At 57.9% G+C, this 27832-nt stretch overlaps 1 protein-coding gene across 2 annotated transcripts; it reads right to left on the bottom strand.

Annotated features, from left to right (window-relative positions):
- Positions 1-276: 276 nt before the first annotated feature.
- On the bottom strand, positions 277-27727 carry PIAS4 (protein inhibitor of activated STAT 4). Of its 2 annotated transcripts, none has more exons than XM_031436950.2 (11): positions 27616-27727; positions 22823-23249; positions 12248-12332; positions 11578-11619; positions 11130-11220; positions 10881-11009; positions 10679-10784; positions 8159-8232; positions 7906-8066; positions 5371-5501; positions 277-2377 (listed from the first exon to the last, which is right to left on the bottom strand). In XM_031436950.2, exons 1-11 carry the CDS (start codon positions 27640-27642, stop codon positions 2373-2375), a joined length of 1278 nt encoding a protein of 425 aa, XP_031292810.1. In that variant the 5' UTR covers positions 27643-27727; the 3' UTR covers positions 277-2372. The 2 variants fall into 2 exon arrangements, with proteins under 2 accessions (XP_031292810.1, XP_031292808.2); XM_031436948.2 differs by lacking the exon at positions 277-2377 and adding an exon at positions 3280-5054.
- Positions 27728-27832: the final 105 nt, after the last annotated feature.

Here is a 27832-nt window from a genome sequence, read left to right as displayed (position 1 = left end):
AAGAAAAACAGCAAAATTGTTATTTCCATCATCTTGGTGAAGTTGTGTGGATGTGTGTGCGCGTGTGTGCGAGGTCCAGGTGGGGGGCTCCAGGTGGGGGCTCCAGAGGGGCACACCGGGGCAGGGGCAGGGGTCCCTGACAGGATGGTGGGGGACGGAGCCCTCACCTGGAGCGGTCGCCAGCCTTCAGGACCAGGGAGAGAGAGATTAGCACCCTTGCTGCTGCACCTGCCTAGCCCCGACCTTGATCCCCACCCTGCCTTTTGAGATTAAGAGAAAAAAAAAGCAAAAAAAAAAAAAAAAAAAAAAAAATCAAAAACCAGTGAATGTAAAGTGCCGGACCAGGCCCAGCCGGGCTCGGGTGTGGGCCTGGGCCTGGGCCCTGCGGGCTCCCCCGGGCCGTACCAAAGTCTGCCCCCATGGGCGGCTTGCCCAGGAGGCCCTTTGTGGCCATCCTGTCTTGTCACCCTGTTTGTACATGGCTGTCCCTTTGCTTCTTTCTAAAGGGGTGGGGGGTGTCTTGGGTAGGAGGGGAGGGAGTCCCCCAGCCCCTTCCAGGGTCTTCTGGGGAGTCTGCACTACTGAGACCCACTGGCCGTGGTTGTGACTGCCTCATCACAGGTCATGGGACGGAGGCAGGGGCCAGGGCCCCCCCAGGACCGAGGCAGTCCAGGCAGCCGGGATCGTAGGAGGTGAGACCAAGAGAGTGAAAGGAAAAGCGGGGAAAAAAAGTAAAAATCAACAAAAAAAAAAGAGCAAAAATCCTATTTTTTGAGAAAGAAAGATATTTATATTTGCAGTTTTATTTTAAAAAAGTTATTTAAGCTGAGGAAGCAGCCTTCCTTGAATGGGCGATGATGGCTGGCGCAGGACGGGTCAGGGTGTGGGGCTCGGGCACCCCAGGAGCCATAACCTCAGAGTGAGACTAGCTCGCACTAAATATATAGATTTACATGTGGGATGGGGGCAGGGCAGGAGATGGAGGGGGCTAAGGAGAACCTCCCCCATCCCTGCCTGAAGGCTGCGGCCAGGGGTCCTGATGCCCAGGGTCCTCCCCGCCCTGCCCGGGCCCAGACACGAGGTGCCTTGGACTTTGGGGGGCCAGGCCTGGTGGAGAAGGGCGGGGGGGCAGCGCCCACAGGGTCACAGAGCACAGAGCAGACATTCCATAGACTGTATTTGAGAGTCTTTATAAAGTGTGGGAGATTTAAAAAAAAAACAATTGATAAAAATGCACTTTTTGGGGGTGGGGAGGGAGAAGCTTTGAAAGTAATAAAAAAAAAAAAAAACAAAAGGACAAAAGATGATGAAAAACCAGACAAAAAAATCATTTTTCTTGTACATAAAAAAACCACTAAACGCAGCCTGTTACGACCGCTGCTGCCTCATTTGCCTGATTTTGATGTTCTTTGTGTTTTGTTGGGGGAAGGTTTGGGAGTGGGGATGGAGGGTTTGGGGGGCCCCTCTACTCGGGTTCCAGGAGGGGACCTCAAGCTCAGCCTGACTCTTCCTACCAGGCCTGGGAGGCAGGGGTCTGCACGCAGCGACCCTGCCTCTGGGCTCCCAGGGTGGGGTGGGTGTTGCCAGCAGTGCCAGGCCCAGGGCCCCTACAGAGGAGGTGACCCACACCCCTGGGCACAGGCGGGTGCCACCAGGTGAGGGCGGGGGTGGGTGGGGAGAACCGGCTGGGCGGGCTCCTTGGTCACCTTCAACTGCAGGGTATTTTGAGGCCCTGGGTGGGGTGGCCTTGGCCAGGGAGCCCCAAGTCAGCCAGAGGGCCCCAAGATGCAGCCCTACAATGGGTCTCTGTGACATGATCCATGATCTGAGCTCACTGCTCCCCCAACCCCTGGGGGGAATGGGTTGCGGACCCCTCCTCTGGGTTGGGGTCACCAAATACCACCACTTCTAGGGCCCTGGGGAGTGCCCTCCCTCCAGTCCCCAAATCAGACTGGGGCCACCTGGGCCGGGTTGGGGGTGGGGTGATGGAGGGACACCAAGGGGGCACAATGGCCACGCCACAGCCTGGGAGAGGATGGACGGCCCTTGCCTGGAAATGCCACAAAGGCAGGAGCTTGGGGAGGGGTTCGGAGTGCTGGTTCGGTGTGGGGAGTGGGGGTCCTCCGTCAGCAGCAAGGTCGCTTGTTTGTGTTCCTGTAGACCCAGGTCTCCTGCTCGGGCTGGGTGGCACCCAGTGCAAATAGAAGATGTTATGGACGGTGAGCCAGCCATGAAGGAGACTGGAGGCCTCTGGTCAGAACGGTGGAGGAAGGTTCTAAGCCACTGGGCCCTGGAGGGCGTCTTCGCTCACGCTCCCTTGTCTCCTCCGCTGAGGGGGGAGGCTTTGGCTCTTCATCAAGTTCACACACTGTTCACCCTAGTGAAACAGAGGTTTTAGCATATTTGGAGAATTATGTAACCATCACCTCTATCTAGTTCCAGAACATTTTCAACACCCCACAAAGAAACCCGTTCCCTATTAGCAGTTACTCCCTATCTCTACCCCAGCCCCTGGTACCCTCTGACCTCTGTGGATTGGCCCATTCTGGATGTTTCACATCCATGGAATCACACACTGTGCGTCCATGTCTGGTTCTCTGAGCATCGTGTTCTCAAGGTCCGTCCACGTGGTAGTGGGTGTCAGAACTGCCTTCCTTTTTAAGGCTAACATTCCACTGCACGGATGGAGCACATTTTGTGTGGCCATTCACCTGTCGATGGACACCCAGGTTGCTTCCCAACAAACCTTTGGCTGTTGTGAATCGTACTGTTACGAACACACGTGCCAGTGTTTCTGTGAACCTGTTTCCATTTACCCTGGGGCAGATACCTCAGAGAGGAGCCGCTGGGTCAGATGGCAACTCCAACCTGGGACCCTTCCACCAAGGCTGCCCCATCTCACATTCCCACCGGCGCCCTCCAGGGCTCTGCGTCCTCATCCTCGCTGACCCGGTGCGGGTGAGCCATGGGGCGGCCTCCCGTGGTTGTGAGCTGCGTTTCCCTGGTGACTGGAGATGTTGAGCATCTTTCTGAGCTTACTGAGCATTTGCGTATCTTCTTGGTCACCCAGGGGGCCAGGGACGGTCCTGGGATTCAGTGGCTGTCTGAATTCCTTGTCCGGCCCAGCAAACACACTGGACCTGGCAGCTCAAGATGCAATCTTCCTCATTTGACCAAATGCTGTGCCTTTGGAACCCGAAGGCTGTGCAGCACGTGGCGGGAAGTCTTGTCCTTTGCTCCCCGCCACAGCCCCGATACACAGAGAAGCGGACGCCTCAGTGGCTTCACCTTGACTTTTTTATTTGCGTTTTTAAAAAAACAATTAAATTAGAATACAAATATTAGAAAACAGCGGCCCTCGGCTGCCAGTGCAGGCGGAGGGCGGTGGGGGCCGAACTGCACAACCGAGTTTATACAGTAAAACTGAATTTGTCCTCGACCAGATTTGTGTCCCTTTCTTCTTTAGACCTGAAATGATATTGCTTCCTGACTAGATTTCTGTTTATACAAAGAAAAATTATTCTGGGGCTTGGGAGTGGGGGCGTGGGGAAGAAAAGCAAAAAGGACGGTGGGCACAGGCAGTCTGGAGAACCAGGGGTGGCCTCCGGGGGCAAGGGTGCTGGGTTGGGGGCTGGGCACCCAGCTGCGGGTCCCTGGAGGCATCTGGGGCAGCTGTGGGAGCCCCGTGGTCGCTGGACCCCAGGCCGGGGGCCACCTGGGGCCAGGCGGGTAGCTGAAGGGCGGCCCAGCCCAGTCCTGTTGGAAGACGAGACTGAGGCTCCCAGGGGGAGGGGGTGCCGGGCAGGCCTCATACCCGTCAGAAAACCCAAGAGCAAGAAAAGGGGGAAGGAACTGCCCCAAATGGAGAGGCCGGGCAGGTCCCTGCTGCCCCTTGGAAGTGGCCGCCCCGCGCCCTGCTGAGGAGGGGCGGGTGACGGCGGCACCCGTGGACATCTGCGCTGTTCCGTAGGGAAGTTAACCTGAATTGGAGTTACCGAGGTAGCTGGCTAGAAAACTGAGACCCCCCCACGCCACACGGTGCCGCACTCTGGGGCCCCCGCCTTCCACAGGCGGTCCTGGCCACATGCCGGGTCTTCAAAATACCAAGTTATTGCACTTTCAAAAAATACAACACATCTGTGGCTAAACCCTCCCCAGCCCACCACTTCCCCCCCCGCTGCCCCACCCCTGCCACCCGCCCCCCATCATCCCCTCCCCGCCCCCACCCACTCCATGGCTTCTTGGCTAAAACGCTCCCTGCTCCAGGGTCTCAGGAGAGGACACGTTTGCAAAGAGAGAAAAAGCAAAGGAACAGACGAATGTCGAAGTCGTGTCTGCTGCCGGGGAGAGGGCCGCATGCCCGGCAGTCCTCCCTGAGCCCCCACCGCCCGGTCCCCTGCACCAGCTGGAATGGTCGTCCGGAGGCGCGGCATCCTGGGCCCGCCCGCCCTTCCCAGGGTCAGCTGTCTTTGGGCTCTGACTCCGGCCGAGGAAGCAGCTGTGTGGGTGGCTGGCCTTGTTTTTAAGTTTGATTTTTCTTTGTTTTGTTTTTCTTTTTTTTTTTGTACTTTTTTTGTCATTTTACTTTTTTTAATCCTCCGATAGAGTCCAGAGGTACAGGTGCCAGGAGCCAGGGAAAGGGTTGGAAAAACAAAATGAACAACAATAAAAAGAAAAAAAAAACACCCACCCCTCCCTCTGCGCCCGAGGCCCGCCTGCGCCCTCTGCGCGGTGAGCACCAGGGAAGTCGCGCGTCCGGCCGGCGGCGGCGGGCGGTCAGCAGGCCGGCACCAGGCCCTTCTGGAAGGGGCAGCGGCGCTTGGGCCGGGGGCCTTCCTCGTCCTCGTCTTCTTCATCTTCCTCTTCCTCCTCCTCTTCCTCTGAGGACGACGAGCTGTCCAGCGTGAGGTCCACCACGTCAGCTCCCGGCTTCCCGTTCTCTAGGCCGCCCGCCGCCCCACCCCCGCCGCCGCCGCCTCCGGTGCCCCCAAGAGCACCGCCGCCCCCGCTGTTGACGCTGGGGGTGGGTAGGAGCCCACTGGCGTCCGAGGTGCCTGCGGGAGACAGGGACAGATGCTCGGGATGGCTGTCGAGGAGCTGAGGCTGGCGAAGGGTAGGCCAGCCGTGTCGCGCAGCACACCTCTGAGGACGGGGTGAGGTGGCCTGACGCTGCCGGGTCCCCCACGCTCTGCACAGGGCCCAGCACACAGCGAGCACTCACTAACCACCTCAGCCACCCTGCTCCAAGGGGATCGACTCCCCGGGATGGTTGTGTTTTAGACAAAAAGGCCACACAGTGGATACAAGTCTAACTCAAAGAGTGCCAAACCCCGGAACAGGGATTTGGGTCAAGCCTGGGTGAAGCCTCACCGAGCACGAGGATGGGGCACTGGGGGCTGCAGCTGCGCTCCTTCTCGGCGCGGATCGGGCACCACGAGCCGTCCACCAGGTACTCGATTTCGTCGGCGTCCTCACACTCACTCAGGATCTTAGAGAGGAGCCTGGGGGCGGGAGGAGTGGGTGCTGATTCCTGGGCCACACCCTGCTCTCCTGGATGGGGTGAGATGCCTGCTGAGCCACTTCCTTCTCTGCAGAAGCGGCTTTGGGGCAGCACTGGCCAGGCCTGGTGACCTGGGGTTCCAGGAGGGCCTGCAATGAGCTACTCGTGGCAAGGGGACTGCGGTGACAGCCGGCCGGGGCAGAGAATGGGGCCTGCCCTCCAATTACTCGAGAGCATGAGGCCTAGGGGGCCACTTGACCCCCTAAATGAGGGGCTCCCACCCTCCCATCCTGATTCTGTGTTGCCCCTGTTTTTACAGATGAGGAAACAGGCTCAATTCACCTGGGAACAGAATGAGCCCACATAATTCCCATATGGCCAGCAGCAACCCCAGAGGGCCCCATGGCGAGCTGTGGCCCTGGGCACTGTTCTCTGAGGTAGGCCAGCAAGGCCCATTTTACAGTTGGGGAAACTGAAGCCTGGGATGGGGAGGTGAGTCCTCCTGAGGCCACAAGGCCAGGCAGCAGCAGGCCTGGGTTCAGGTCCTAACCCCCAGCTACTTCCTGACCACCAGCCTTGGTCTCTCTGTCTGCAGGATGAGGCAGGCACAGGGCCCACCATCTCCAGCAGCTGCAGGGATCTGAGGAGTGGCCAAGTGCCCATACCAGGCTGGGTGCAGGGAACATACCAGAGCCCCCAGCGTTTGTTCAACCTCAACGCTGCACCTGCCTCCAGGTGACTTCGACCACCTGGGTCGTGGTCACGCAGGAGGGAAGCCTTGTGTAGGACACTGCTGTGGCTGACGTGGACCCTCCCAGGCCCACCTTGAGGCCTTGTCTCCACCGTCACACTCACAGACCCACCACCCCAGGGTTACCCTGGTGTGAACACAACTCTCCCTGCAATGCACTTCACTACCTGGAAAACTCCTACTCACCCTCCAAAGCCCCACTCTATGGCTTGTCTCCAGGCAGAGCACAGACAACAGGAATTATCTGTGTCTGGCTTGGTCCCCCCACCCCTCATGCCCAGTTGGGAGTTCCCTGAACGCAGAGTCTGGGACAGAGTCCTTTTGGGGACCCCTGAGTCACTCAGCTCAGGGCCAGGAACAAAGTGGTAGAGCCTCAAGGAATAAATGCATAAATCAAAGACCCTAAGCCTCCCTGGCTACACCCAGGCTCCGTGGGCTAGTGGAATTGCAGTCTGTGTGGGACACCGTCACAATGCCCAGCCCCAGTCTTTTCTGTCCCTAGAGCTGTCACAGTTACCACCACCCAAGCCTGGGTGGCCCACTCCAGGCCTGTGGGGGGAAGTCGGGCTCTGGGCCGCACAGCTGCCAGGCCAGGAACAGAGCTGCCATTCAGGCCCAGCCCTTGTGCCCGGCCCCAGGGGCCTCCTCACTCTACCCTGAGGCCGGACTGCATGGGGGTGGCAGCTCAGTCCTCCTGGGGAGAGGACCCAGGCTCAGAGCTTGCCATAGTGTGGTCAGAGTCCCAGCCTGGCCACCTGTGAGCTGGGGGGAACCTTCTGAGCCTCAGTTTCCTCATCTGTAAGGTGGAGAGGATCAAGGTCCAGCTCCCAGGATGGTTGAGAGGGAGGGCTTGGCAGGACCTCACGTGCGGTGATCAGATGGAGACAAGTGGCTGACCGTGGGGACAACTCACATGTGGCCACTGCAGGTCGCGGCCACTCCCTTCCCCACAGCATGTGCCCTAGCTGCACCTCGGCCGCCACGCACTGGTGTGGGCCGTGTAGCCGGTGATTCAGAGAGTGGCTACCAGACTCAGCCATGCTGCCCCTGGCCTGCTCCTCCCTGGGCCACCCTGTTCCCTCCCCTGCCCCGGCTCTGGGGACAGAAACGGGTGTGGCTGGCGCCTGGCAGGAGCTGGTCAGTCAGGTGCTAGGCTCAGTTTCTGGAAACCTAAGACCAGAGCAAAGGTTCCTTTTTGGGGAGAATGGCCTTTTTCCCCTCGTTCCCCTGTGGCAAGGGGAGGGCCTGCCAGTCAGACTGGGGAGGCAGACTGGCCACAAGCTGGCACTACCTAGCAAAGGGACCAACAGAAAGGGCCAGAGTTTTGGGGAGACATATCCCTTTCACCGTCCTACATGCAGGATGTGACGGAGCCTGTGCTGAATGCCACCCAGGAAGCAGCTTCCTGAATCGTGCAGCGAGGTCACGTGGAAAGCAACAGTGGACCTCCCTAGCCCTGCTTCTGAACCCTAAGTGACACCATTGCCACTGCACAGCAACACCCCTGACATGTCCCACAGGGCTGCCCAGAGGTCCCAGGAGGAGGAGCCACAGAGGCCTCACAGGTTGCCTGGCTCCATTCCTCCTTCCACAGGGGCCCTGAGAGGTGAGAGCTTGAGCCCAGCACAGCCCCATGAGCGCCCCGGCGACTCACCCATCGATGATGAGCTGGTCGTAGGGGGCCGGCTTGTCGCACACCGGGCACATCCAGGTGGGCTTCTTCTCATTCATCTGGAGGTAGAAGACGGCGTCGAAGCACTGCAGGTGGGCGCAAGTCTCCGCGCGGCAGGGCACCGACAGCCGCATCTTCACCAGCTGCGGAGCCGGGAAGATGACAAGGTGTGAGCGGCCACCTGGCCCAGTACCGCCCGCCTGGCTGCCCCAGGCCACCGCGCTCCCTCACTCACCGGGCAGATGAGGGAGACCCGCACGCCCGTGGTGGCGATCTCGCTGTCAGGGTCTAGGCGCAGCTTCTCTTTGACTGTGGGGAAGGGGCAGCCTAGATCAGCAGGGAAGGGACGGAGATGCCTGCAGGCCTGGGGCCAGAGGCGGGTTCTCTGCAGCACTCAGAGGTGCTCGGAGGGCAGCAGCGAGCACGCTCGGCACCCTTGTTTCAGAAGGGCAGCGTTTCACATAACGAGCACCCTAATACCCACCTCCAGGATGATGAGACATGAGTTTTAGCTCCAGGGCCAGGGGCTACAGAGACCACCTACATTAAAAACCTCTGGGCAGCAGCTAGTTATTTCTGGGTGCGTGACGATGGGGGACAGGCCCCCCAAATAAGCCTGCCCTCCTGGGGCTTTTCATGACCCATGTGACTTTTCTGAAAAGATCCAGGCTACAAGCAGCTAACACAGGCCACCTACTGTGACTGTTAATTCCCATGAAAACCATCCCTGAGGACTCTGGGGTGGGTGAGGCAGTGCCGACGGCCTCCTGCACACTCCAAGGGCTGGGAAGCCCTGATGCCAGGTCAGGAGTGCCTACCGCGGACCCGGGGGGCAAGAGCAGGCCCACGAGCGCGGCTCTCTGGCACCATCTGAGTCTGCTTCTCTATCAGATGAGAAGACAGTGGGTACCTGCCACTAAAGCCACCCTACCACAAACACACAAGGCTGGAAAAAGCCTGGAAGGAAACTCGCCCACTGCAGCCCTGGGGATGGGCCTGCAGGGGGTGCAGGGAGGCTGGCGGACGCACCTGAGGGGCACCTCGTTAAACTTCATTCCCAGATGGCTCAGGAGAAGATCAACCCCGGGCCCTGCAGTGGGGGAGGCCACCTTGCTAGGGGCCTGGAACTGCCCCTCCCCCAACACAACTCCTGCGCCCTCTCCTCCAGAAAGCCGATCCCACAGGGGGCTGAGGGTGACTTGCCAGCTTGCCCCCTGCCCCCTCTCCCCCACCACTCCCCCACTGTCCCTAAGGTCACACCAGTCATTCACACCTCAGTATGAATTTCTACCCTGTGGCTCCCCTCTCTGGCTAACAAGTGCTAACTGATGGTGGACCCAGAGGCCTCGGCCCCTCTAAAAGACCCAGGACAGCTAAGAATGGATGCAGCATCCACTGTTTCAAAGCAAGGCCTCTTCCTCCCCTACCTAAGAGAGGCAAGGCGTGTGCAGCAGAAAAGGTTCAACAGAACTTCGTGGCCGAAACTAGAGAGGAACAAACACAGCAGCGGTGATGCCCGGCAGGAGGCTGGCTGCAGAGAGGGAGCCCTGCCCAGCACAGGCCCAGGCTGGCACGCACAGAGCGACACACACCCTGAGGGCCCCCAGCACTGCCTTAGGCCTTGGCTCCTGGCTGGTCACTGAGGAGTTAAGCCAGGCCTCCACCAGCCGGTCCCCCCCCTGTAGCCCCTGCTGCCTAGATGAGCCCTACCCAGCCCTGCACCAATCCGTGCACCTGCCAACAGGCACTGCGGCTAGCCGAGCTGCTGCGGGGAGCCTGCCTCCTCTGGTCAAGCTGGCCACCGTCCCTGCAGGCCAACAGGCAGGTGAGGGTGGGGCTGAAGGAAAAGGGCCCTTTGTGAAAAGAGAGAGGTGGTGGAGCAGGGCGCCTAGGCAGAGGTCCCGGGGTCACAGCCCCCTAACTCGGCCATTCTGCACCCCAACGTCTGTCCCCACTGGTCAGACTGGGACACGGCCAGGTCCCACTGCCCAGAGCCATTGTGAGGCTGGGGTCAGAAGCCAAGCCAGGCGGGCGTCTGGGCGACCCGGGAGGAAACTCCTGAGTACTACTGTGTGCCGGGCAGCCCCGCTCCGCTGCTGGTCTAAGGGGAGGTTTTGGCTTCGTTAAAATGCCCTCTGTATTCTCACCCCCTTTCTTCGGTTGTTAGAGCACAACAGCAAATGAGTGGTCTCGGCTTTCTGGTCAGACCTTCATCACCAGGCATGCACCTCCGCCGTGAGCCCGTCTTCTGCTCCAACTCTCTGAGCCCCGGCCCCGACCCTGACCTGCCCCATCCCCTGCAGGGCAGCCAGAAGCACCTGCCTGAGCACAGACCACGTGGGTCGGCCCCTCCCAGCAAGGCTCCAAGGCTCCTTGCCGCATGTGCTTGGCCGGTGGACCCCGACAGCCCCCACCCTAGCTCTCCTTGCCCTACTCACTGGGCTCCCTGGGGCCTGTCAGCACTCCTTGCTCATCCCTGCCTCAGGGCCTTTGCACTGACGGTTCGCTGCCTGGCTCCCCCTCCTCCTTCCACACCCTCCAGAGACCTCTCAGAGCTCCCTAACCCCCAGGGTGATAGCTGGGCCCTGGGAGGTCAAGGTGCCCTGTCAGGGGGCCCCTCACAGGCAACACGCTCCCATGAGGACTAGGCCTGCACCTCACACCCGGGACAGGGAACGTCTGAGATGATGGAGCTGCAACCACCCCCGGGGGCCGTGGGAGCCCCACCCATCAGCACAAAGGCCCCAGGGCTCACCCAGTGCCTTGCACAGCTCCGGGTGCTTAACCCCGATGGTCTTCAACCTCTGCAGCAGCTCCGAGGAGGTCAGTTGCCGCACCAAGTACAAGGCCACGGAGTAACTCTGAGGCGGGGGAGGGGAGTCAAGACTGAGCTGGAGGAAGGGTGGGTGACTGGAGGGGGTAGGAGGGAAAGGGCAGGGGTGGCAGGGCGCGCTCACCTTGCCATAGTTGCCCCAGGTGACGGTGATGCGGTTGGTGGCCGAGGACAGGTACATGAGGTGCGTGAGGTTGATGGGGCGGCACGGCCTCTTGGGCTCCACGCCAGGTTTATTCGAGGGGTAGTAGCCCTGAGAGCAAACAGACCAGCTCACACCATTGCCGAGGTGTTCGGCGTCACCCCCTCTACTCTCTGTTCTCTGCCCCCTCCCCCCCACCACCACAGATGCCGGAGGCAGGGCCGCACTCACCGGGACAGAGCAGTAGCTGTGGTTGACCTTCACTGCAATGTTGGGTGGGTACTGGTCTTCCTGGGGGCTGCTGGTGTCTGAATAGCAGATTCTGCAAGGACAGTGGGGACCATAGGGCCGCAGCACCTCGGGCACGGGAGGGCCCGCTGGGACGGCAGGGAGGACAGACGGTGGATGGAGGCGACAGAGGCCCTGTCAGGCCTGATGGGTAGATCTCAATGCTGGACTGTAAGTGGGAGGTGTCAGGGGTCCCGTGTCTGGCCTGAGTGGGGCTGGATAGTGATGCCCCACAGACAAGGCCAGATAACAAGAAAGGAGAAGCAGGGGGTTCTGAGAGGGGCCTGGGGCGGGACATGGCAGGACGTTGGCCACCCAGGGTCAGGGAGGTAGAGTCAGGTAAGGGTCCCTGCCGTGCCCCCACCCGGGGTCCTGGCACACCTGGGCTTACCTTAGGACGACCTGCACGGCCTTAATCCCGGGCTGCAGTTCTCTGTGCACGGGGAGGAGAAGAGGGGTCAGTGGGGGAGCGTGCCGGGAGCCACTCTGATCCTTTGCTGGGGACTGTGGGCCCCTCCTGGGCCAGCTGGGTGGACTAACCTGTTACCTTCTATAACAACCAAAGGCCAAGGGGTACTATCTAGAACATTCTCTCCTGCCATTGACTCACTGGTGACTTGGGCAAATGACCTCCTCTCTCTGAAAAGTGGGGGGCTGGTGTGGATAGTGGGTTAGTGGGTGCCTGACAAATGGCTGGAGATGGAGGCCTCAGAGAGCAGAGTCGCAGCCCGGAACCAGCCTCCAACCATCATCTGCTACAGCCCAGTGTCCTCACCGGGCAGTCCCGCCCCCACGACACTGGTGATGTCTGGGGATGTCTCTGGTGGTCATGGCGGGGCGCTCCTGGCATGGGGACGGCAGGGCCAGGGAGTCTGCTCCACACCCCCCCAAGAGAACGCAAGCCCCGATGCTGGCAGCACCCAGGCGGGGCTCTGTTAAAGAAGGACGGCTGGCCTGCCTCGGGGCTGTGGGTCAAAGGCCATGAGAGCACGGGCCCTGAGCAGGCTGGGGCCTCCCTTCCCCCAGTGCTGAGCCCAGGTTCTGCAGTGGCCCTGGCGCACCTGGAGTTCCGGATCAGCTCCACCTGTCTGGGCGTCAAGGCGAAGATACATGGGCTCTCCTGAAGCTTCTCATTATTCTGTGGAACTGGAGACAAATTCGGGGTCAGGGACACGTTTGGTTCCTGGCGCAGGCGCTGACCATGGTCATTCCTACAGGCCTGGCCATCTTTAGACTGGGAAGCAGGAAATGGGAGGCTGAGCCCCATCCATGTGGCTGGACATGTAGGCTGGACGGGGGACCTCCAGGGATGAGGGATCCTGCCCCTTCTTGGGGCCACTAACCACAGCCTATGGTTCAGGGAACACTTGTGTCCCCCACGCCCCCCACTGAGGGCCACTCGGGGAGTAACAGCCTTCTCAGCCCTCCAGAGTTCAGGCATCTACTCAAGAGGACTGAGAGCTGTTCGTGCCAGGAGAAGAGCCCGGCAGGCTGGCAGGAGACAGCACGACAGGCCAAGTGCCCTCAGGTCAGCCGCTTGCTCCAGGTCCGAGAGACACCAGTGACTGCCCTGTCCCTAAATCGCAGGGCTGTTCCAGGCACCTGTGAGCACGTGCCCAACCGTGAGGCACTCGGCCCAGGCCCTGCACGTGATGGGTTCTCAGTGGGCCCTGCACAGCACTGCCAGAGGGGACAGGGCACAAGCTGAACAAAATCCTGCCTCAGGCACTCACGGGCTGGCCGAGGAGATAAGGAATTGAACCAGCAGTAAAAGTCCAAGTGCACAAAATCAGAGTCACAGAGCAGTCTGGCCTGGCTCACAGTGGGAAGTGTGAGGAGGGCAGCAGGGCCAGGGCACACAGAGCCATGCTCGCGTCACAAGGCACCCACTGGAGACCCCCTAGAGGCTAGGGGAGTCGGCCAGGGGACTGAGACCTTGGTGGTGAAGAGCTGGGTCTTTACTCTCAGTCGTACCTGCACTGAGAACCCCAGGTGCGATCAGAAAGTGCTCTGGCCTGGATGAGAAAACACAGCCTTCCAAAATGTGTGTGTGGAAGGCAGCTAAAGCAGTCGTGAGAGGAAAAGTTATAGGTTTAAGTGCTTCTATTAAAAAAAAATGAAAAGGGTTTAAAATGAATGACATATGCTTCCTCCTTCCACAAGAAGCTAGAAAAAGAAGAGCAGACTAAAAGCAAAGCCATTAGAAGGAAGGAGATGAAGATGGAAGCCGATGAAACAGAAAGCCCAGCACACGACAGACGGCCCAACAGCACCCAAGGTTTCTGATAAACACCTAGTCAGACCGGACAGTCAGACAGTGAGAACATGAACTATCAGAGACGAAAGGTGGACAACAGGACAGACCCTACAGCCTTCCGGTTCAATCGGGGCAGTCGTAAGCAACGTCATGCCAGTAAGTTCACCGATTTAGATGAAATGAACAAATTCTTCCAGAGATGCATATTACCAAAACTGACACCAAGGGATATAGAGAGTCTGAAAAGCTTTTTATCAGTTAAAGAAATTGAATTCATAATTAAAAACCTTTCCACAAAGAAGACTGCAGGTCCAGATTGGTGGATTCTATCAAATGTTTAAGGAAGAATCCATATAAACTTTATATATAAACTTTTTCAGAAAACAGAGAAGGAAGAAAACTTCTCAACTCATTTTATGAGGCAGCATAACTCTGCTTCCAAAACCTGACAATAATGCATCAAGAAAGGAAAAACACAAACAGCTCTCATGAACATAGATGTAAAAATCTTTAACAAAATACTAGCAGACAGCCAGGGCCCCTGGGATTTGGCCTACGAATGCAAGATTGGTTTAAAACCTCCGCACGTCGACTTAGAATGGCTAAAATGATAAGACCAACAATTCCAACTGATGAGGATGTGGAGTAACCAGAACTTTCTGCTGGGGGTGATGGTGGTTGTAACATGGTACAATCACTTTGGAAAAATGGTTGGGCACTTTCTAATAAAGTTAAATCTAAACCTACCCTATAACCAGCAATCTGCTGTTAGGTATTTCCCAAATAAACGTCTACAAAAAGACCTGTGCAAGAATGCTTGGTAAATTTATTCCTAGTAGCCCTAAACTGCAAACAACTCAAGAGCCTGCCAACGGAAGAACAAGCAAGATGTGTTACAATCATACAATAAAATAAAACTTGTTATCTATACATTGACATGGAATCTGAAACCCAAAACGCGGAGCCAGAGAAGGCAGATGCAAAGAAGTATGTGCTGCCTGTGTGTTGTGTCACATTCCGGAACAGGCAAAATGAACCTGTGTGACAGAACTCGGAACAATGGTGGCCTTTGGGGCCAGGGTAGGCAAGGACTATCAGGGAAGGGGCACGTGGAAACTTAACAGTGACAGGAATGTTCTGTATTTGATGGCACTTGGGTTACTCGGGTACGTTCATTTGCTAAAACTCAAATTACACCCTAAATATCTGTGGATTTCACTGTATGTAAATTATACCTCAATGATTAAAAATATAAAACTGCACTGAGAAGTGGTGATCATTATGTAATGCATAAAAATACCAAGTCACTATGTCGTACACCGGAAACTAATATCAGATTATAGGTCAATCTTACTCAATGTATAAGCCAGAAAAAGGAAAAAAAAATACTGTATGACATATCACTCATATGTGGAATCCAATAAAAAAAAAAAGACAAAAGAATTTATTTACAAAACAGAAACCGACTCACAGACATAGAAAACAAACTTATGGTTACCAGGGGGAAGGGGGTGGGAAGAGATAAACTGGGAGTTTGAGATTTGTAGATACTGACTGGTATACCTAAAATAGATAAACAAGTTTATACTGTGTAGCACAGGGAACTATATTCGATATCTTGTGGTAGCTTACGGTGAAAAAGAGTATGAAAACAGATATAAGTATATTCATGTACGACTGAAGCATTGTGCTGTACACCAGAAACTGACACAACATTGTAAACTGACTATATACTTCAATTAAAAAAAAAAATCTCACTTCAATGTAAAAATAAATTTGATGAAGCAAAAAAACCAAAACACAAATAACACCAATACCCCCCCCCCCAACAAAACCCACTACACTGGGCAGTCATGTGACTGGAAGACTGGAAGAGGTGGAGAAGTCTGATAAACACTGACGAGGCCGCGCTGGCAGGAGGGAAAGGCTCTGCGGAGAAGCCGGAACAGACCCCGGACCACGGCCACCGGCGCCGGTAGACGCGCGCACGCGCAGCAGGACCACGCCTGCCGCCCGACGCGACTCCAGATGGTTTTTATCAGCAGAAGACTGTTAATGACCTAGGTGCCCACCCGTGTGGTCTGGTCAACATCCACACGGGACCCCACACAAGGGAATACTATGCTACCGTGAAAACAGGTGCTCCGATACAGACTCATCCCCAAGATGGTTTTAAGTGAAAAAGGCAGGTGCGGAGCAGGGGTTGCTATTTGTGTAATCAAAACCCAAAACCGAGGGAGGGGCTCTGTGCAAGAGCTGTCTCTGGGGGTGCGAGAGCTGGCCACATGTCAGCCTTGGAGTGGCCACGAGGTAAGGCGTCTGCCTTTTTCATACTGCAAACCCGTCAGAAGAGCGATGGCCCGACTGTCCCTGTAACGAGTAGGGGTGTAAATATTTTCGGCTTTGTAAGCCACGTGGCTTATGCCTCCACGTCCCCACTCTGCCCTGCACCACGCAAGCCGCCAGTGAGAGCTGAGCACAGGCCTGGCGTGGCCAAGGCCAGCAGGGAACAGGCCCTGGTCGGCCCACCCCTACTTCCGAAGTCCAAAGCAGCACAATGGGGAGGCTATTTAAAAAGCAAACACAATTCAAATTTGAAACCAGCTCGGACTGGTTCGTACCCCAGCTCTACCCAGCCCTGTACACCTCCATCCCCACCCAAGCCTGGACAGCCTCCACGCACAGGACCCATCTCTCAGGGCTAGGTCTGGAGCTGGAGCCAGTCAGAGGTGGCCACTGACACTGCCACGTTGTTGCCGCCAGTTCCTGCTTGTTGAGGAGGGCTGGTCCCTCCAGAGTCCTGGCTGGGGCCCTGGAAAAGGGCCGCCTAATTGGAGGGCTGGGTGCAGGGAGGCTACTTGCAGACATGCCCAGACCTGCCCAAAGAGTTGGGGCAATTATTTATGGGGGAGGGGGTCTCACATCTGATAGATCCCACCGAGTCCCCTGGAAGGCAGGGGAGGGGGGCGGTCCACCTGGTAATCAGGGAGCTCTGCCAGTAGAAACTGCAAGAAAGGTCACTGAAGGACTAGAATCCGGGGTCCCTTTCCGAGAAGGACTCCTACTTCTAGGTGAGGCTGCTGTGGGGGCAGGGGATGCATGCTGAATCCAGATTTTCTGCTGTGCCATCAGCTTGGGGCGGCTGTGACTGTTTCCCCAGGGAGCCAAATGGCCAGTGGGAGGTGAGCTGCCACCTCAGCAGGGACACAGCACACCCTACACCACCAGGAGGGGGTGAGGGTCCCCCAAAACCGTGCCTTAGCCGTCCACCGCCAGTGGCGGCCCCACCCTTCGGGCTGTTCAGGGCTGAGATGTGGCGTCCATCCTCACCATCAGCTCCTGAGGCCAATCCTGCTCACTTCAAATCCCAAATGCATCCAGGGTGGTCCCTTCTCCGCCAGTGCTTATCTGATCAGAATGCAGACCCGATGCTGGTCTCCTGGCTCCCTCAGCTCAGGACCTTAGGGGGCACTCTGTCCCCAGCCCTGGTGGCCTTGATTCCACGGCAGCCACCTTAGCCACCTCCTCATGCTCCTCACCTGCCAAGAACATCTCGCCTAGAAGCCTTTGCACTTGCCATCCCCTCTTCCAGAACGTTCCCCTCCTCAAGTACCTGCACAGTCCTGGTGTTTAAGAAAGTCTGCGCAAATGCCCCTGGAATAGAAGTCTTCCCTTGAGTGCCTTTATTTAAAAGCCACAACCTCCACCCCAACCCACCTGCAACTCCAGCGCTCCCCACCCCCTTCCCTGTTCTGTTTTCTCCAAAACTTTTATCTTCTTAGAGTGAACACAATTTTCCCATGTCTTTGGTTCGTTGTGGACGCTGTGCCAAAGGTACCTCTGTTGTCACCCATGCTGCACAGGTGGAGCAGGGCGGAGGAGGTAATCGCCCTCCTAGCCTCCAGCACACTCACCAGGCAGAGCGCCCCTCAAGACTAAAGGGAGAGCCCCTGTTCCAGGGTGCTCAGGGGAGCTGGAATCCCGGGAGGAGCAAATGGACCAGGGAGACGGGGAACTAGCTGCCTGCTCGATCTGAGACCCCAACACAGAGCATGGCATACGCATTACCACACAGCCTCGCAAACTGCCACTAGCAAAGAATATTTAGTGACCTCAGAAGGTGCGCACGATATACCAGGGGGTAGGAGGTGACACACCAGTAGTCAGGACACACCACACTTCGTAGGTCGCACACACACAGAGAAGGCGGTGGCAAGAACTAGCCGAGACCGCCCACAGGGACCGCCCCTGCCCTGGACAACGGGCTTCCTTGGTGTTAACCTGTGATTTCTATGATGAACACATATTTACAAAAATTTAAATAGGAAGAAAAAGACCTTTTAAGAATTCTATCGGATGGGACTGGTGTCTCTCCCACTGGCCTGAAGTCCTTTAGATGGCAGCCCCCTGGGGCCCCAGGCCTGGCGTCCAGGCTGAAGCCCCGCCCCAGCAGGTGGTGCTGGTCGGATGTGGGGGGTGTCATGGACAAGGCCAGAAAACAGGTGTCCTGGGCTGAGGACAGAGGCCTCGAAAATGTCAGGGAGCAGACGGGTACCACAAACTCCAGTTGGGGGCTCTGGGTTCAAAACCACGCTCCTCCACTCACGGGGCAAGGGACCTGGGCTCCCAACTTCCTGCTGGTGGGGCCGTGGGAGGAACAAGCACTGAAAGAGAACGTGAGTTCAAAGTCGTTCTCACTGCAGCCCCCAGGTTGCTCCTCAGCTCCAAGCCTTTGCTCATTCTGCCCCCACCCCACTCCATCCTGCAGATGCAGTGGGGGAACAAGCCAGTCCCAGGCATTGAATAATGTCAGGCTGGGAGGAGAGAGTGGTGAGGGAGGGCAAGGAGAAGAGGCAGATGAGCTTCAGATTACACGATAGGGGAAGAACGACTATGTGGGTGTATAGAGAAGAGTGTGACAGACAGGAAGACAGCACATGCAAAGGTCCTGGGGCAGGATCAGGCCTGGAATGCTGGAGGAGACTGAAACAGAGTGAGCAAGGTGGGCGGGCAAGAGGGAGGTGGTAAGGGCATAGAGGGGACAGAGAAGAAAAACCAGATCATGAGATGGTTTTGAGCAGAGAAGGAACGTAACCAGCCTGCTAGTCTAAAAGCTTCCTCTGGCTGCTGGGGGGAAAGCATGAAGGCAGGACCACCTCCATGCCCACCTGCAGGCTCCTCACAGATTGTGCTGGATGCTCCCTAAGGCACCTACGGCAGAGCTGGCAGAGCCCCTCCTGCCACCAACCAGCCCAGTGGGACAGGCCACCGGCCCTGCAGCTGGGACACAGGACATGGGGTGCCACATGACTGTCCAGGTTCCCAGGGCATTAGATGGACCTGATGCCACGGAGGCACCAGGGGCCTGGTATGAACTACTCCAGGCTATGGGGTGGCGGGCAGGCCACCCTACCTCTGTGCCTCAAGGATATTCCCTGCCGCAGAAAGGACTCAAGAAAACAAGACCTGGAAAAGCTCAGAAGCCCTCAGGACAGTCCAATTGGCTCCCACTGTTCCCAATGGCCTACCCATCTTGCATTTCCTGGCCTCTGCGGCCCATGTCTGGGCTGCTCTCCCTCCCCAAGCCTGCACCACACCATGCTCCAGTCACAATGGCTTCCATTCACGACCCTCTCTCACCACCCAGCCTCTGCCTAAAAAACACACACACCCCCTAACCTCCTTTGGTCCAGCTTAATTTCTACTCATCCCTCAGATCCAGATGGGAATGCCACCTCCTCCAGGAAGCCTCCTTGACTGCCACCTCCCCACAAATGTGCAATAAGGGGCTCCTGGTACTGAAATATTACTGGCTCCCTGGGAACCCTGCCCTCCCTGATTAGAACATTCCTCACCCATCACCCTATCATCACCTCCAGTGCAGCTTCCTGGCAAAATGCACCAGGCCAGGGCTCTATTACCTTGCTTGTCATTTGGGCAATACCAACCAAAGGGGCGTCAAGCCTGAATGAGGGACATGTGTGGGCTCTGCAGGACAGAGCGGGCACTAGACCACTGGCTCTCGATCAGCCACTTCTCTGGGCACTGGAGTACCAGGGACAGCTTACTCTCTCTCTTGGGCCATGGGAGTGGGCCCACCCTGCAAGGCGCTGGCCACGGGGATGCCAGGAGCCCAGGTTCAGCACCAGGCCAGGTTGTGTTTTCTTCTGTCGGTCCTTGAGTCTCATGACAGTCACCAGTCAAACTCTGGCTGCTGACACCCCAAGGGGCCAGGCTTGGGGGACCCTCAGGTCACCAGATATCCAGTGAGCCCCCAGCAGCAGTGTCATAACCCAAGGCTGCATTCTCAGCCCCACCCCATCATTGGGCAGTGAGAGCCTCTGGTCCCAGTATGCCTGGCCGTTGGCCCCTCTCCCAACTGGGAAGGGGAAGACGGCTGGGGTCCCCATCCTGAGAAGAGGCCTGGGGTCCAGAAGCTTCATGTGGTTCAGAACAGGTGCTTCCCCACAGGGGAGCAAGGCACTGATAGTGCAGGGAGGGGGTGAGAATTGGGAAGATGGCTGAGCACGTAGCCCCAGACTCCCCTCCTCAGGAGACTGTGTGACCTTGGGCCAGTCTCCTGACCTTTCTGGGCACCGGTCCTCACCCCCTGCTGGAGCAGATCATCTGTCTCCTAAGGTCCTTCCAGCTCTCGCTCTGTGGTTCTATTATTCCCCTCCCCTCCCCCAACCCGAACATTCCTCTCCTTGTGATTTATGTCTCCTGTCGGCCTAGCTCAGTCTCCATCCCGGAGCCGGCTGGCGGCTCTTCTGGTGAAACAGGACCAGACTGTTTGGGCCTTGTTTTGGTCGGCAGGTCATGACCAGGGGCGAGGGGGAAGGGGAAGCTGGCCAGAACCTCCTGAAGTGGCCCTTGGGCAACGCCAGCGCTGCAGAGTTCACCACAGGGAGGCACCCAGGGTGCAGGCTGGGCAGGCAGAACCACTTCTCCTGGAACAGAAGGGACTGGCCTGCTCTGCGGCCAGCGTCTGTGCTGGATGAGGCCCCTCCCTAGGAAACCGGGCAGCCGCTGGGAGTCCTCGAGAAAAAAGAGAGTCATGAGAAAAGCGTACACCTTGGGATGGGGCAGGGGAGTGGGTGGGAGCAAAGGCAGGGTGGGGTCGGCCTCTTTGTTCTGAGCCGCCAGCAGAGTAATTCCCGGTATAGACAGGGGAGCAGACTCTCCCGGAGATCAGGTGACCGGGGTCCCCGGGGGCTCAGGGCAAAGTGATGCATTGTGGGGCGGAAGGACTGCACGTTCGCCGTGCAGGAAGGAAGCCCACGGTCCAGGCAGGGGAGGGAGGCTGCCGCCCTGAGTTCAAAGTCACCTCCAGCCCCATCCTCCGCCCAATGCCAAGCCCGCCTTGCAGCTCCCCAGTAAAAACCCAGACTCCTTGTTACAAAGATCATGCTGGGAGTCCTTAGGAGCCTAAATCATCAGCTCGACCTTCAGAAACAGCCAGCCAGCCAGTTCTGAGGCCTCAAAGCCTGTTAGGGGCAGGGTGGGGGAACCGGTCCTTGCATCTATGAGACACTGTGGGGAGCAGAGGCAGGGGAGGTCATCCGGAGAAACGCAGGGAGGGGACTCTGGGCCTCAGTGCTGCCACGTCACTCCCACAACAGGTGCTGCTGAGGCAACCTGCTCCCCACCTGAAGGCTGGCGAGAAATGCCTGCTCAAATCAGAGAAAGCAGAGGAGGGCAGAGCCCCGGGCTGGAGCGTAGGCCCTCAGATCCCAGGGCCAGGCCACCACCAGAGCTCTCAATGGCCTCCTGCAGCCTCGCCTGGAACCACAGCCCCTCCGACCCACCCTCACCAAGTCCAAGGACTATAGGCAGTTGTCCCCCTCCCCTTTCCCAAACCTAGGGCAGGACCGAGAGGGCCAGTGGGCGTGGGGCTGAACTAAAGCCTATGTGCAGAGAGGGCCCCTGGCCAAGCAAGGCAGGCCGCTGGGTCAGCAGGGTGGGAGGGAGAGAACCGCGCAGCCAGGGGCCCAGCGGCTAGTTGGGTGGAAGGGCCGTGACCTCTGCCACGGTGCGCAGGGCTCACCATGATGGGCTGCAGGACCCAGAGGGCCAGCACAGGCTGGGGGCACCCAAGGCCCCAGACAAGGAGTGCAAGAAGGGAACTTACACAAGGGTGGGGGCTTTGTCTGCTCCATGCGCTTAGATGCGTGCCGTGTGAATAAACCAGTGAGTGGATGGATGAGGGGGTTCTCTAGGAACAAGCAGGGACCTGGTAAAACTGGAGGAGCGACAAGAGCCCCACTGCCTTCCACCCCATCTCCAGCCCTAGAAAATGTGGCTAGTTGGCCTCCCGGCCTGGAGCTCAAGACAGTATCTGAGGTTGAGTCCAGGCTGACATCCACCCCCAGCTCTGTCATCAGAGCTGTCTGGGAGGGGCCGGGGCCCGCTACACAGCAGGCGCGCAGTCAACGTAAATACGAGGTTCCCTGGCATTACCTCCTCCGGCTGCGACTGCACCCCACCTCCTGGGCGTACACCTAGATGTGCCTTGGCAGGCTGGCCCACGTTGACAAGCCTGAACCCCCTGACCACTGTCACTCCCGCTGGCTGCCCACTAGGAAACAGCCTTCTGCGAGGAGAAGGAGGGAAGGTTGGATGGAATGTTCAGCCCCTATGCCACAGGGATTAAGGGCACGGGAGCCAGCCTTTCTTCCAGGTGGCCCAGTGACCCCTGCCTCCCGGTGGTCCAGCCTGGCATAGCCCCCGCCCATGGTGTACCAGGCTTGGTATCTGTGACCAGTGGAGTGCCGCAGAAGTAAAGGTACAAAGGTATGCCACTTCCAAGCTGAAGTTATGAGAGAGAGAGCCTGTGGCCTCCAGCTGGGTCATGCACACACACGTGTGCACACACTTACCTCCTCTCTCTCTCCCTCCACTACAGCAACCCCCAACCCCATCACTGGTTCTTGGGGACTCGAGTCACCATGTCATGCTGGGAGGACACCCAAGCAGCCCACAGAGGCCCACATGGTGAGAACTGGGGTCTTCAGCCAACAGCTAGCAATCACGTGAGTAAGCGCCCCACCTCCAGCCCCAGTCGAGCCTTCTGATGAGGCAGCTCCTGGCCGACAGCTTGACTGTGACCTCCTGAAAGACCTGGAGCCAGAACCACCCAGCCAGGCCACTCCTGAGTTCTGATCTTCGGAAACTGAGAGCTAACAGATGTTGGCTGTTTCAAGCTGCTGGGATTTGGGGTAAATTGTTACACAGCAACAGGTCAATAACACAAGGACCCAGAGGTGGCGCCTGTACTTCCTGGGACGGTCAAGCCCCCGCAGCCCCTTGGCTCATGGCAGGCCTCGGGTACTAGGAGAACTCAGAAGGTGGGGCTCCCCCAGGGGAGGCGATGACTCACCCAGCTCGGTGGGCTTCAGCAACTCATCCAACATGTTAAAGAAGGGCAGCTTCACCAGGCGCACTTCCGGTTTGAGGGTCTTGGCAGGCAACCGTCCAAGTCCATTTAAGTACTTCCCGTAGAGCACAGGGTAGTCAATGTTGGGGCCTGTGAGGGGAGTCCTGGGCACTGAGCTGGCCCGGTCGTAGGTCGAGTGCATGGTCAGGGGGTCCAGGGGCCGGTGGGGCTGGGGCACGGGCTCCGAGCTCTTCTTGGCGTAGCGTGTCTCGTAGAGCTCCTTGATCTTCTTGAACAGCTCGGGGCTACAGTCAAACTGGACCAGCTGGAGGGCCCGGGTGACAAGTTCGTGTTTAAGTCCGCTCTTACTCCGACCAACAAAACCCAGGAGCATCTGAAGATCGGAGACTCGGAAACTCATCACCATGTTCTGGGGAAGAGCAACCACAGACACAAATGCTTAGAGGGAGGTGTCAGAGTGAGGGGCCACCAAGGGGACGCTGGCCTTCTCCGGAGCCACCTGCGCTCTGACTGAGGGTATAGAGAAGTGAGACCCTGTCAGCAGCTGGCCCCCCAGGAGATGGTGGCTTCAGCCCCAGTTCCACTGGCCTGGGCTTGGTCCCACCTCCACGCCTGAGCTCAGGCTGCTGGCTCACCCTTCCCTATGATGTCCCCTCCCAGCTCAGTCCTGCTCCCCTCCTCCTCCTCCAACTTTCCTCAGCATCGCCAACGCAGCAGAAGCTCCTCTGACTGCCCCCTCAACTGCTTCTATTTTGGGTTCTCTTTTCCCATCTTCAACCCTGAAAGCATCTCCAGGGCAGGAACTGGGAATCTTCATTCCTCATAAACAGCCTCAGCCACTCCTTAGCCGAGGACACTGAAGGCCTCTCTGACCCTCAGTCTCTTCATCAGGGACAATGACAGGTCCACCTCATCAGGATGCAGGAAGGACCAAATGAGGTGAAAAGCAGAGTGAGTGCTCAAACAACATCGGTCACAAACATGTTTTCCCTTCAGTGTGGAGGCTGGCAGCCACCACTTGCTTAGCACCGCTCACCTGCTGGGGACTGAGCTGGGCATGTGATTATATGCTTAATTCTGATCCTTTGAACACCCCGGCCAGGTTGGGTGAGCTTGTCACAGACAAGATTCAAACCCAACTCTGAAGCCAGTGGTGGCTCCTCTTTACCATGCTGTCCCAGCACTGACTCAGAGCTGAACACGGCTGAAGCCATCAAAGTGTCTGCTAGTACCTCCAGCAGGCGTTCCCCTCAGCTCCGCGGATGTCAGGGCTGGATCATCCTCCTTGGGGGGCCGTCCTGGGCACACTGCAGGGTGTGGAGCCCCACCCACTAGATGGGAGAAGCCCCCCCAAGCCCCACTCGTGATGACCACAAACGTCCCACAGACATTACAAAGTGTCTTCTAGGGGCAGAGTCAATCCCAACTGAGAACCACACGGCTCCACCAGCCATAGAGGTTGTTAACTGAGCTGCAGCGAAGTGATGAACGAGGTCTGACACCTGTTACCTGGCAGGGTCCCGCCAATGAAATCAAACCAAACACATGAGTGCAGTGGATCCCCATGTTTCCTTTGGGACTGCCTGGCAGTGGCCTGCCCTCCAGGAGTTCCAAGACGGGAACTCTCCAACGTTCCTTCCCGCTGTCCAGCGCCAGGCTCCGGCTGATGGCCAGGTGGGCTCAAAATGACACGAGACAAATGTGCGGGTCTTCCTTCCACTCCTGCACAAATGTGGAGTGTCACCAATACCAAGCACCACAAGGGCCTTCTCAAGAGGACTGGTGCCCACTATATAGGTGAGAAAACTGAGGCCCCCAAGAGGGAAGCAGCTGGCCCCAGACCTCCCTGCTTGTCAACCACGGGGCTGGCATCTGGACCTGGGACCATCGGGCTCCTAAGGCTGTCTATTTCCACTTGCACCCATCTGCCTGAGAGACCCTCACTCCCCAGAGCACCACCTGCTTCGGGACCCAAGCAGAGAGACTGAATACTATAAAAACAAAGAGGTTCCATCTCCCTCACCCTGACTTCCTACCTTGAGCAGAGAAGAAATGCTTGCAGACAAGATGTTTCTTCTGGAAGAGGCCCAAGGCACTCAAAAGGAGAGGCAGTGTCATGTGGGAGCTGACCGCTGGCCACAGAGCCAAAGGCAAGTGGGCTTGGCCTACTGGAGTCTGACCACCACACATCATCCCACCCCTGCGAGCCCCTGCCCCCATTTATCCCTTCCACCAGGTTGGACATCCGGAGCTGCCTCATGCACACGCACCCCAGCACACACCCCTCAAGCTACCATATGTTCACGACTCAGATTTCTCCGCAGCTGCCACCACCAAGGGGCCTGCCCTTGACACGGGAGGGGAGGGGCAGCGTGAGCAGGGTGCAAACATTCAGGAAGAAGCCCTGAGCACTTCGCAGATCACTTCCTGCCGTGGCTTCATCCTGACCCGCCTGCCCCTCAGATCTGTGTTTATAAACAGCGCCAGGCCCCAACAGCTTCCAGAGTCTCAACTCTGGGTGCCTTCCGAGCCCTGTGGAGAAACATCAGCCTGGACAGAGCAGCTGCGTGGAACTTAACAGGGGCTCTTCTCTCCAAGAAATAGGAGCTCTGTACAAAACGCTACACACTGTCTCAGGGAGTTCTCAGACACCCACCCCCAACTCCTCTCAGGGGCCTCAGATTAAAATTCTCAGATTTCCAAGTTTATTAACAAGCCCCCCTCATTCTACCCTAGGACCAGCCCACTTTGCACCCCAAAAGATAAAATCTCCAGCTCTTTGAGACACTTGGGAAAGTGCCTATAAGAGGGAGACATTTCAATGGCGTGGAAGGCACCCCACGGTGAGAGTAAGGCATTAAAAAAGAAAGAAGGCTCCATAGGATCGGAGCAAGCTGGGCTGCAGTCCTGATTAGAGAACTTGAAAAAAGGGTCAACTTGATTTAATTGGAGTGGGGGGGCCCCAGCCACCAGAGGGTCAAGTAGAGTTCATCAGATCATATTTCAAGGCCCTGGAAAGTATAAGAGTTCAGACCCTCATCTCTGGCTGGGGTGGGGGCGACAGACCAGAGCCACAGCCCTACAGCGCCCCAAGGAGGTTAAATTTTAGGGCTCCAAGGGACTTCAAGCCCACAGGCTGCCGCCTTGGGCTTGCAGAGTTCAGACTTCCACATCTCTAGGGCAAATCTCAATTTCTCGAAACTCTAGAGAGAGGCAGAAACATGTGTGGTGCAGGTAGAGGGGGAGCGCGCTCAGAGGTGAAGGGAGGGTAATACCCTATAATCACAAAACCCTGATGGCTGCATTTTAGATCCCAGTGGGAAGAGAAGAGAAATGTAAGGAGAGGGAGGAGCGAAAGAAAATAATTACAGGTCAGGACCCTGGGAAGGGGAGACCAGAAGGGGGTGGGGACTGTGCCTGGGTCCTGGGAAGGTCCTGTCCCCTACCTTCCTGGGATCAGTGGCTTTGAGTAAACTACTCAGGGAAGGAAGGAAGGAGCCTAGTCTAGTTACTCGGGGACAAGAGCTCTGGAGCCTCACCTCGGGGAGGCACCTGGGAAAAGGAGCATCCCTGGGAGAGGGATGCTCCCAGCTCGGTCCCAAGAGGATTAACTGGAGCCCAAACTAGGAGGGGGGGGTGACATCTATAGGACGTGGACCCAAGACAGGAACATAGAAGAGAAGCACTAGGAACTATCCTAAAGAAAGAGACATACCCTGCAATCAGCCAGGAACCTGCAGAAAGAGGGGGGACTCAGATGCCAGAGCTGAAGTACAAAATGGATGTAAAGCAAGACTTCTGGGGGCTGTGTGGGAAGGGCATGTGACCTAAGAAGTAGACCACGATGGAGGAGAGTACAAGCGAAGCAGCCAAGGTTTGGAAATGAGGTCTGATCCTTCAAATGTGGACTCCAGAGCCCCCAGGAGCAGAGTCCAAAGCCTCACAGATGCTGTCTTGAGGGGAAAGAGGGAGGAGGAACACAGAGCCCAAGACCCAAAATTGAGAAGAGAGAGTTAGGAAGGCCCTGGACACAGGGGCCAGGGCTCCATCCCACGGAGTGGGGCAAGCTGAGTTAATACCGCGCTCACTCCGGGGTGCGGATGGTGTCAGGAGGGGGGCGGGGCTCTGGGACTAGAGCGGGAGCTGAATATGGGCTCCAAACCCAAGCTTGGGGTACAGACTCCAAAAGACACGCTGTGTCTGGGGGCGGTTCAGGACCCTATCTCCTCACCCAGGATTGTGGAAGCGGTAGGACAGTCAGGAGATCCTTGTGAGCAAGGAGTCACCAAACCCAGTCTGGTCTGCTGGGCAAGTAAGCTGAAACCCAGGTGCCAGCCCACTGTACCAAGGAGGTCGGGGAGACGCAGACACACCCCCAGGCCAAAGAACGCGCGGACTCCAGTTCGGGACGAGCAGCCCAGCCCGTCATACTGTCCGAGGGGACTGTGCCTCAAGCTGGGAGGCGCGGCCCTATGACCGTGTTTAGGCGGACTCGGACCCCAACCTCTTGGGCTGGAAGAGGGGAAGCCAACCTCAAGCTCGGGGGCCGACACCCCAGCGCGAAGACTAGGGTGAGGTTTCGGGGGCCCCGCCCCCGGCCTCCTTGAGCCCCGCCCGCACCCAGAGCCCCGGGGCCAGAGGCGGGTGAAGGGGCCGGATGCCGAGCCGCCGGCAGGCCGCGCCATGGGGCCCGGAGCGGAAGGCGCAGAGTTCGGCCTGCCGCCTGGCCGCTGCCCCACCGCCCGTCCCGGCCGGCGCCGCCGCCGCTCACTCACTTTGGCCTCCACCAGCTCCGCCGCCATCTTGGCCACCAGCGTCCCCCGCGCCGGGAGCCCCCAGCCGTCGCGTCACGTGCCCACCCTCCACACGCGGGCGGGGCCGCCGCTGCGGCCAATTAGCACCCGCGCACCCTCCTCCCCGGGGCGCGCGCGAACTCTCACTGCGCAGGCGCGCGCAGCCACCGCCCGGGCCTCGAGCCTATCAGGGAGGCCC

The sequence above is a fragment of the Camelus dromedarius genome, chromosome 27, assembly GCF_036321535.1.
Source record: "Camelus dromedarius isolate mCamDro1 chromosome 27, mCamDro1.pat, whole genome shotgun sequence".
NCBI classification, from domain to species: domain Eukaryota; kingdom Metazoa; phylum Chordata; class Mammalia; order Artiodactyla; family Camelidae; genus Camelus; species Camelus dromedarius.
The sequence above is the reverse complement of the archived record's forward strand: the minus strand, read 5'-3'. Positions and strand labels throughout refer to the sequence as shown.